This window comes from Ipomoea triloba, chromosome 6 (genome assembly GCF_003576645.1).
Source record: "Ipomoea triloba cultivar NCNSP0323 chromosome 6, ASM357664v1".
In the NCBI taxonomy this organism is placed as follows: domain Eukaryota; kingdom Viridiplantae; phylum Streptophyta; class Magnoliopsida; order Solanales; family Convolvulaceae; genus Ipomoea; species Ipomoea triloba.
This window is the reverse complement of record NC_044921.1, coordinates 3,316,326-3,327,593: the sequence shown is the minus strand read 5'-3', so window position 1 is coordinate 3,327,593 and position 11,268 is coordinate 3,316,326. Positions and strand designations below refer to the sequence as shown.

General features: G+C 33.2%; 1 protein-coding gene across 1 annotated transcript; it reads right to left on the bottom strand.

Moving 5' to 3' along the window:
* Window positions 1-940: 940 nt before the first annotated feature.
* On the bottom strand, window positions 941-2,603 carry LOC116021924 (trans-resveratrol di-O-methyltransferase-like). Its single transcript, XM_031262455.1, has 2 exons — window positions 1,772-2,603; window positions 941-1,366 (listed from the first exon to the last, which is right to left on the bottom strand). Exons 1-2 carry the CDS (start codon window positions 2,546-2,548, stop codon window positions 1,064-1,066), a joined length of 1,080 nt encoding a protein of 359 aa, XP_031118315.1. The 5' UTR covers window positions 2,549-2,603; the 3' UTR covers window positions 941-1,063.
* Window positions 2,604-11,268: the final 8,665 nt, after the last annotated feature.

Below are 11,268 nucleotides of genomic sequence, written 5' to 3'. Positions count from 1 at the left end.
AGTCCTTGGCCGGATAAACCATTCTACACCAGTCTTCAGTCCAGACTGGTTTCGCGACCAGTCTGGAAACCAGTCCAGACTGGTTTTCGCGAAACTGGTTTCGCAAGACTGGTTTCGCAAGCATATATTTTTCTGGTGGAAGATCCAGGAAGTTGTGTGGAAGAGATGAAGGCTCCGGAAAATGATTTCTGGAAAAAAAAAATCTGAAGTCATTTTCTAGAAAAAAAGCCCTCCTTTTCCGTTGACTACCCTCTTAATTTCCATTGACTTGTCATTTTCCTTCCACTTGTCAAACACTAGAAACCCAGAAAATGATTTCCAGAAATCATTTTCCGGATTTCCAAACACTCTTAATTGAAATTAAAGTATTTGGTAAAATTAAAATTAGTCGTTGAATTAGTTGAAAAGTGTAAAAAGACTAAATTTTTTTTAAGATATTAGGATTTTGATTAATGAAGGTTAGTTCATTAAAGATAAAAGATAAATTAGTCATTTTTTGTAATTTAATAAAGATTTAAAAAAAAAAAGAAGAGAAAAGCAGTTAAAAAGGGGAGCTTATTTTGAAAAGCTACTTCAAAATACGGTTATGTTTTACCAAATAAAGTTATAGTTTATTTGTAACTTAAAATAAGTTATAAGTTCAGAAAATAGTCAAAATACTAAATTAACTCCCATTTTTTACTCTCAACTTTTTCTATCTTCACAAATATTTGATTTAGACATTTTTCTTGGGACTCACATAATGAAAATATCAAATCCTTGTTTGCCACATTAGGGAGTAAAAGTGAGGAAATACATATAATCCCACTTTTTAAGTTCAACCAAACAATTTTTTTTTGTCTATTGATATAGAGGTGCATAGTACTTTTCTTTTTAGTTGAAAACACAGCATTTACTTTAATTCTTTAAAAAACGTGCAAAAAGTTAATGTGGCAATCAATTCGGGATGGAGATAGTAAAATTTTTAATAGATAAATTTATGAAGTACATTGAAATGCCATTATATGGCTTACAAGTTTTATTCAATCAAAGACAACACAAAAGAACATCACACACATTTTTATCATGGGAACAGCTCAATAAGAGATCTCAAACCCAAAGCAGGAGTGATTTTGTAGTCACTAAAACCTGCTTCAGTGAAGAGCTTCTCCCATTGCTTCTTGTTTCTCTCTTTGCTCCCATAGAGAGCCATTACCAACAAGTCCATGTACAGTTCTGCTCTGCTAAAACAGGGGTCATGTTTTTTATCTTCTATCACCATGTCTATGATGATCACCTTCCCACCTTCTTCCTTACTTGGAATTGCCTCTTTGCACTTCTTCAGTATCTTCACGCACTCTTCATCTTCCCAGTCATGCATAATCCACTATACATAGGAAGAGAATTTAGTCCAATTTGATACACATATGTAGAGTCAAGCAAGTCAAAATAAAGAAAGAAATTGAGTTGTAAAGGCCTGGAATTATATATTGGCCCTGTTTAGTAAATAATTAGCCTATTAGTCAATTTTGGTTTATTTGATCACTATTAGTTGTTTGGTCAATAAACTTTTTGTAACTCCAAAATGCTAAAATTCAAAAGGCTACTCAAAGCTGCATTTTCAATTAGCTTTTTGAGAAAAGAAATTATACCAAATAGCATCAGCTAACAGCTAATTTATCAAACAACTTTCTACAATCAACTAATATTATCAACAAATCATTCATCCTAACCCAAACAGCCAACCAATCAGCCAACAGCCATTTACCAAACAGGACCATAATATATATACCTTGAGTAACACTGCATTAGCAGCAGGGATTTTTTCAAACATATTTCCGGCTACAAATTCCACATTATCAACACTAGCTGCATCCACACTGGCTATGACATGTGGGAGGTCAAGTACAGTGCATTTCATGGCCGGAAAACATTTGGCTATGGCGGAGGCAACGGCACCCTTGCCACCAGCAACGTCCACCAAAGATGAAACACCATCAAACACACGTTTAGACTCGCCACTCAACAACACTTCCATTAATAACTGCGAGTCCTTAGCTGTGACTTCATTAAAAACATCATTGTACCCAGGCTCATGGGAGATGTAATCCCAGATTTTCTCCCCATGGGCAGTGGAAAACGGGCTAGGATCATCGTTCTGGAACCAATCACCCAAGGAATAACACGACTTTTGGAAAACATATTCGTTACATATGTGAAGGAATGCCCTTAAATTGATGGGCTCATCTTTGACCACAAGGCGGCCTGCAGGTGTGAGTGAGTAACACTCTTCTTGTTGACCTGAATTTGTGAGGGAAAGCAGGCCCGAGTGGACCAAAAAGCGGGTGAGGCGATGGATGTAGGGAGCCTTGGAAGGGTGGATGGGGAGGGCGGCTATTAGGTCGCAAAGAGGCATTGGTTTGGCATGGTTATGGATGATATCTGGGATGCCTAACTGAACAGCACATTTCAGTGTTGCAGAATCTATGTAGTTTAGAATGTGGTTCCATGTTTGAGCTTCGGCTTGAAGGAGCTCAACATGACTACTATGCTTCTCAGTTTCACCCATGATTTTTCTCTGAACGCTGTATTTTTCTACTTTACCAAACAAATAAGTTGTTGTGGGATTTGATAGTGCTCTCTCTACACTCCCCATCTATTTATAGAATCACCTTGCCATATGGAGCTAAATTAAAAGAGTTAGGCCCTGTTCGGTAAATGGTTGTTGGCTGATTGGGTTGGCTGTTTGGGTTAGAAGGTATGATTTGTTGATAATATTAGCTGATTGTAAAAAGTTGTTTGATAAATTAGCTGTTAGCTGATAGCTGTTTGGTATAATTTCTTTTCTAAAAAAGCTAATTGAAAAGGCTGCTTTGAATAGCCTTTTGAATTTTAGCATTTTGGAGTTACAAAAAGCTTATTAACCAAACAACTAATAGTGGTCAAATAAGTCAAAATTGGCTGATAAGTTTGATTATTTACCAAACAGGGCCTAGTGTTACTCAAGAAAAAAAAGAGTTAGTGTCCAGTAAAAAGAATTGAAAATCCTTCCAGTGCCACCTGCATTATTACTCATTATTTTAAATTTTGTTTAACAGTACTTTTCTTTAACGTGGGAAATGCGTCTTTCTTCAACCATTATCACTTTATTTAATCTCCTGATTGCTACCTTAATTTATTTTAATGTAATTATACTAATCTCCAAGGCAGCTAACGTGTTTTTGTGTGTGTGTGAGAGAGAGAGGGATCAGAAGTCCCACAGGTAAAAAGTGACTAATATGACCCATTCATCTTGATATAAGTAACGGTTGAGAGTTGCCGACAAACAAGGAAAAAAGTGTGGAATTTTTTATTTATTTTTTATATATCTTGAAAAGAGAAAATATCATTTTTAGTCTTTTGACTATAATATATGTATCAATTTTAGTCTTTGAATACTAAAATTTTTAAATTAGGTGGATAACTATTCAATTTATATCACATTTGTTCCTTTACTATTAAAATTTTGAAATTATGTGCATAACTATTCAATTGTTATCACATTTGGTCCTGCCGTTAAGTTTTCCGATCAAATTTATGATGAAGTCACCGGTGTCTAACAAGTTTATTTAATTTTTATTGTAAAAATTATTTTAATAATTTTTAAATTAAAAAATTTTAAAATAAAATAGAAAATGCCGACCACCCCCCACCACCCTCCTCCTTCGTCTCCGGAAGAGACGAAGGAGGAGGGGGGTGGCCGGAGTTCTCTCCCCCCCTTCCTCCTTCGTCTCCGACAAAGACGAAGGAGGAGGGTGGAGGGTGGGCGGCGTTTGTTTTTTAAAAAAATTAATTCAAAAATTATTAAAATATTTTTTAAAATAAAAATTAAATAAATTAGGTGGTAATCGGTGACTTCAAAAAAAATTTTCTCGGAAAATTTAACGACAGGACCAAATTTGATAAAAATTGAATAGTCATGCACTTAATTTGAAAAATGTTAATAGTCAAGGACCAAATGTGATACTAATTGAATAGTCATGAACGCAATTTGAAAATTTTAGTAATCAATGACCAAAATTGATACATGTATTATAATCGAGAGACTAAAAATAATATTTTATCATATTGAAAATTTGAAAGTTTTCAACCATTATAAAATTAAATTTTTTTTTTACTAAAACATCAATAATTATTGAACTGTGATGGATGACTTAAAATCAATCATCACTTTTTACAAATAACTTCATTTTTAAAGTGATAACAAAAAGATAAAGAATTTTCACTTAACTAAGTTAATCTTTCAACACTTCCAAAGATAATGTTGAATACTTAACTAAGTTAATCTTTCAACACTTCCAAAGGATAATGTTGAATACTTAACTAAAGGATAATGTTGAATACTTAACTAAACACTCAAGGACAAAAAGTGGCAACAGAATATATGTTTTTCAAGTTTTGTTAAATCAAGTAAATATGGTAGAGATTAATTGATGAATTAAATGAGACAAAATTTTATAATGGTTCGAATGTACGTAATGTAATCTTTTTACTTCACTCTTTTCCAACATTCAGAAGAAATTCACTATAATTACTCCACCAATACAATTAAAGTGAATTAAAGATAATTAAAATTTTTAAAACATATTGCAGTCATATGATCTATTTCAGTTATAGATGTTTTTTAAGCATAATTATCTTTTCATTTGTTTTTGTTTATTATCTATTACCAATCATACAAATGATCATATATGTTTATAGGAGGGCATTCAGGTGAGAACCAACTGCTCATGAGAGAATTGAGAATCAATCACAGTCATTCATGTGTCTAAATCTAATGGTCAAAAACACTGTTTTTTTTGAATGCGGTGGCATTTTCATAAACAATTGAACTTTGAAGTGCAAGTAAATTGTGTTAAAAGTGTAAGTAATAGTTTTATATAGTGCACCTAAGTGCAAGTAAAATTTATTAAAAGTGCAAGTAATAAAATGTATTAAAAGTGCAACAAATAATGTTCATTGAGCATCAATATTTATTGCACCAAACGTTATCATTAGTTGCACCAAATATTACCATTAAGTGCACCAATGTGAAAAACGTTATCATTAAGTGAACCAATTAATGTTAATAAGGTAAATTACTTGCACTATTAACTGAAAATGGTTGCACTTTTAAGTAATTTTTCTTGCACTTGCATACTTGCACCATTTACTTGCATTTTAATTTTAACACATGTTACTTGCACCAAAGTTTGAATTATTTACGAAAATGCCACCACGTATATATATATATATATATATATATATATATATATATATATATATATATATATATATATATATATATATATATATATATATATAGGGGAGAGATCACATGCGGCTGTGTGATTACATGCGGTTGTGTGGCCAAATACACACCGTTAGATTATATAATCCATCGGTTCACATTGCTGCTACAATCTAAAAAGCGCGCCGTGAATGAAGGGTAAATTTGTGAATTTAGAAAATTTCAAACCGGTGTAAACCCACTCACGTCGTCATTCACAATCCCAAAGCAAAACTTCTCTATTCCCCCCGAGAAACCTCTCCAACGAAGAAAATTTTAGGACGACGACAATGAAACTTCTCCAGTCGCAAAGCACAGAGCACGAACACTACACACCTGCAGGACATAGAACTCCATCAAAGACACCGATCGTTCTCACACTCACCGTACAAAACGTACAAGGCGGCTTTTGAGAAACGAGAATGACAAAGCGCAAAGGTATACTCTAACACTCTAAACACACCATTTTATTTCAAAAATAGGTAAAAAAATCGGAAATATTTAGTGCATTTAAGACTAGGGCACCATGTAATGTGTTGTTTGTGCATTATCAACATTAATCTGGTTCGTATTAGATATTTTATTAGTGTAATTCGCAATAATGTATGTATTTGGTGGATCGTTGTGTCGAGGGATGGAATGGTGTATTCCAGCAGTGCAGTGGTGCTTTTTAATCGTAGACGGGTATGTATTTGTACATATTTGACTATGTCATTCTGCGTAACTATGTGCTTTTAGGCATTGGGTGAAATGGTGGGTTTTAGTCTGTCGACTAGTGCATTTTAACTCGTAAATTGCTGTGTTTTTTCTTATATCAGTGCTTTCCATGTTATTAACTTTGTTAGCTATGGGAGGGGGAACTTTGTTAGCTATGGGAGGGGGGAATGGTGTGTTTTAATCTGTCCAGTGGTGCATCTTGGTACGTATAATACTGTGGTTTATTATAGAAGTTGATGATGATTTTACAAGAGTGGTTCCATTTCATGTGTGGTGGGTAAATTGTGCATTTTAATCTGAGTACTGGTGCAATTTAGTTAGTTAATTGGTGTATTCTGTTATTAATGCTAGTGCATTTTATGGTACTATGTGTTATTGGTGTATGATTTATGGTACTATGGTACATCACAGTTGTTCACTTTAAAGGTAAATTTTGTAAACATGTATTTTAGTGACAATTATAATCAACCTCTAATGTATTGTATTTGATATACTTTGAAGTATTACAATGTAGTATATGTTCATTGCTACTTTCTCAACCAAATGAAGCACAGAGAGCCAATATCACCTCCACTAAGGCTCGAACGCACACCCTCCCATGTGGGGGTGCAACCGGGTGTCACTAGACCACAAGGTCTTTGGCTTGAAGTACTTATTTAAAAGTAAACATTAGGCATTATCCTATTCGCGCAACGCGCGCGAAAAATCTAATATAAATAATAGTTGTTGAAAAAGTTGTATCAAAATATAAATATTGTACAAAAAATACATATAAAATTTTATTTAAACAGTGACATGTCTTGTGCACATTTAGACGCAAAATCATCAATCAAACTTTTGATATCAACTTCTTCCAAAAGCTCATTTTCAATGGAGATTAAAACTAATCCATTGAGTATCTCTTGCAACATACTTAATCGTAAGTAAGATTTCAACAATTTCAAATTGGAAAAATTCCTTTCTGCAGAGGTAGTTGTAATCGAGATAGTCAATAATATTCGATATGCAATAGTAGCATTTGGAAAACAACTCATTTGTTTCAATGAATTCAATATACTCACTACCCCTATTCTTTCTTTCGATAAAATCTCTGTCGGCAATTTTAACTCAAGATACAATTCATTTCCATCAATATATATCACCACATTGTTCATCTCACTTAAGAGCTGCTTCTAAACAAATGCAACAAGACTTCAAATCCATATCAGCCATTGATTATAATTTGTCAGAACTAAACAAAAAAAACAAAAGTTCCTTCATATTGCTCAAACCTCTGGGTCAATGAAATAATAGCTTGATCTACAATGTATAAAAAACAATGAACCCTAATGAATTTGAGTTTGTTTTGTAATGAATTTTTCAAGAGCTCATTTTTTAGATTGAGTTAGTTGCTCAATTCTTCTTTTCTTTTTACGCTTCTCAGACCAGATGTATATTTTCTAGAAGACATAATTATAAAATCCTAAGGAAAAAAAAGAATTTCTTTAGAAACTCTATAAATAATTAATTAATCAAGAAACAAATTATTAAAACAATAAAAAAATTATGAAAAAATATGTAATTTTAATTACCTATTAAGAGAATTGAAGAACTTAAGACTTGAGAGTTTGTGTGATCAAGAAGAATTGAAGAATCAATTGAGTTGCGGTCTGCGATGTTATCTACGAAATTACCGAATTGTGAATTGAGAATTGTCGAATTTCTTTACCGTATTGCCGTATTTTATATGGTTGGGAATTGAGAATTTGCTAATTGTCCAATTGAAGTTTGGGATTATGATTTATAAAATATAACTGCCTAACGGAATTGGCAATGGTTTTGGATTAGGAAATATATATATATATATATATATATATATCCTTTTCATGGTTGCTTTAGATAACCTTCTTTTTTTTTTAATTATTATTTTTTATTTAAACAAGGTTGCTTTGGTTAGATAAGTGATGTAGAAAAAATAATTTATATATAGAAAATTTATTAGCTTATAGGCAAAAACTTGTGTGAGACCGTCTCACCATGAGACAGGTCGGGTCGCGTCTAGATACAAATGTAACACTTATATGCACAAATGTCATACTTATATGCCCAAATGTAATACTAACCAGGAATAAAATTTTTGTTACTTATAAGAGTAAATGTAATGTTTTTAAGGGAAAATACAATACTTTTACGTTTCGATTCAAAAGTATTATATTTGCCCTTATAAGTAAGGGGCACTTGTCAATATTACTTATTATGAAAAATGTATTACTTTTTCTCTTATAAATAACAAAAATTGTATTCTTGATTAGTGTTATATTTGAGCATGCATATAAGTATGACATTTGCACATATAAGTATGACATTTGCATGGTGCTTTGACCCGACCCGATCCGTTTCACGAATAAAGATCCGTGAGACGGTCTCACACAAGTGTGACCCTAGGTTATATTACAAGTTATATAACAAGGACTTATCTCAACCGCCATCAGAGTTTATCAATAATTGATGATTTTAGTAAAAAAAAAAAAAGTACGAAGTTAATTTTATAAATATTGAAAACTTAAAAGCTTTAATATTTATAAATAAACCCCACTTTTTTTTTCATTATTTTTCAACAACCTCAAACATTGACATACCCGGCCAAATGAATAGATTTGATAAATCCTCACTTTTTAGGTGATCATGTTCTCATATGAATGAATCTTTTCCTACATATACAATGATGCATTTTCCACATTGAAGAAAAGACATTAAAAGGGTGTTTGGTTGGGAGGACGGAATTAGGGTGGAAAAGAATTGTAATTCGGTAGAATTGCAATTCAATGAATAAAGTAGGAATTGAAATTACAGTGTTTGGTATGCAGAAATAGGAGTACTGGGAATTGAAAGGTAAAAAGTGACAAAATGACTAAAATGCCCTTATGTTGTGGTAGTACTAATAATAATAATAAGTATAATAATAATAATAATTCATTTAAAATAGTAATAACAATAATAATAATAATAATAAATCTTTCAAAATAATAATAATAATAATAATAATAATTATTATTATTATTATTATTATTATTTCAAATTAAAAAATAAAAAAGACAAAGGGTATGGGAGGAGGGGCAAAATTGTCTTTACACCAACAAATTGCCCCTCCTCTCCCCCTTGAATTGCAATTCATCATTTGACCAAACACTGTAGTTTGGGATTAGGATTCTATATATATATATATATATATAGATTTTGGTTCAGGTGCGGCCGTGCTCTCCCGTGCGGCCGTGCGGTCACACACCACTCAATGTTACGAAATACATGTACACCACTCAATGTTAAGAAACACACCACAATGTTATGAAACACACCACAGTGCATATTTGTGTGGTGTGTTTCTTAACATTGAGTGGTGTGAACCGCACGGCCGCACCTGAACCTGACCCTATATATATATATATATATATATATATATATATATATATATATATATATAGGGTCAGGTTCAGGTGCGGCCGTGCGGTTCACACCACTCAATGTTACGAAATACATGTACACCACTCAATGTTAAGAAACACACCACACAAATATGCACTGTGGTGGGTTTCATAACATTGTGGTGTGCTTCTTAACATTGAGTGGTGTACAAGTATTTCGTAACATTGAGTGGTGTGAACCGCACGGCCGCACCTGAACCAAAATCTATATATATATATATATAGGGTCAGGTTCAGGTGCGGCCGTGCGGTTCACACCACTCAATGTTACGAAATACATGTACACCACTCAATGTTAAGAAACACACCACACAAATATGCACTGTGGTGGGTTTCATAACATTGTGGTGTGCTTCTTAACATTGAGTGGTGTACAAGTATTTCGTAACATTGAGTGGTGTGAACCGCACGGCCGCACCTGAACCAAAATCTATATATATATATATATAGGGTCAGGTTCAGGTGCGGCCGTGCGGTTCACACCACTCAATGTTACGAAATACATGTACACCACTCAATGTTAAGAAACACACCACACAAATATGCACTGTGGTGGGTTTCATAACATTGTGGTGTGCTTCTTAACATTGAGTGGTGTACAAGTATTTCGTAACATTGAGTGGTGTGAACCGCACGGCCGCACCTGAACCAAAATCTATATATATATATATATAGTCAGGATCAGGTATGGCCTGGTCATTAGGTGTGGCCGTGTGGCCTATTTTCAGCCATTAGATCATATCAACTCATCAAATCAACGCGCAATATATATATGTTACAGAACACACCATTCTACGTACTAAAACGCACCAGAGGACCGATAAAACACACTATTCCACAAAATATACCAAATGCGTCTATTCACTTAAAAAATTCATTAATATACTTAATAAAACACATCATTTTAGGTATTAAAATGTACCACAACGTGCCTCATGTCAGATTATAAGCATACACTATTTACACATATTAGAAAACATGTGCTTGTTTTCAAAAAAAAAAAAAAAAAGAAGAAAACATGTGCTAAAATATGCACCATTATACGTATTAAAATGCACCACACTTATTAGAAACACATGTGTTAAAATACACATCATTCAATGTATTAAAATGCACCAGACGACATATTAAAACACATCATTCCACAACACAGTTACACATCATTCTACGTATGAAAATGCACCAACTGATAGATTAAAACACACCATTCCACAACACCGTTAATGTACCAACATACGTAATAAAAAAATATACGTAAAGGGGGTGTCGCGGAAAGTGTATATTAAAAAAAATCCATATGCTTTCCGCTACACCCGTAAGGGGGTGTAACGGAAAGTCTTAGACTTTCACAGACACTCTCATCCGCTACACCCGCTACAGGTGTAGCGGAAACACTTTTAGAGGTGTAGTATATGTGTTTTTTTGTACTAGTGATACAAAACATCACCAAATGCCTTCAGAAGATGTTCAACAAGTGGTTGATGCTGCTGTTGAATAAGCGTTAGAAAAACAAAATCATCAATTTATTTCTGGCTAGGAAGAATTGAGTTAGTGATTAACTCGACAATTCGAAGCACGAATGGCTGAGATGATGCCGCAGTTTGGTTCTATGCAAACTCCTGTTCACCAATCTGCACAATCAAGGCATGAGAATAATGCTGAGCCACAACCGAATAGTGAAAAAGCTAGTTCCCCATACCATTTTGCTGATTTACTTGCGGTAAGTAATCGTTTATTATTATTATTATTGTTGTTGTTGTTGTTGTTGTTGTTGTTTATTAATAACATTTTATATGATTCTTA

What these genes read in the sequence shown, in the direction of transcription:
- LOC116021924 (XM_031262455.1), bottom strand. Translation starts at nt 2,548, where the DNA reads ATGGGTGAAACTGAGAAGCATAGTAGTCATGTTGAGCTCCTTCAAGCC. An exon ending in CTAATGCAGTGTTACTCAAG is followed by an intron (nt 1,367 to 1,771) that starts GTATATATATTA and finishes TCCTATGTATAG; the next exon opens with TGGATTATGCATGACTGGGA.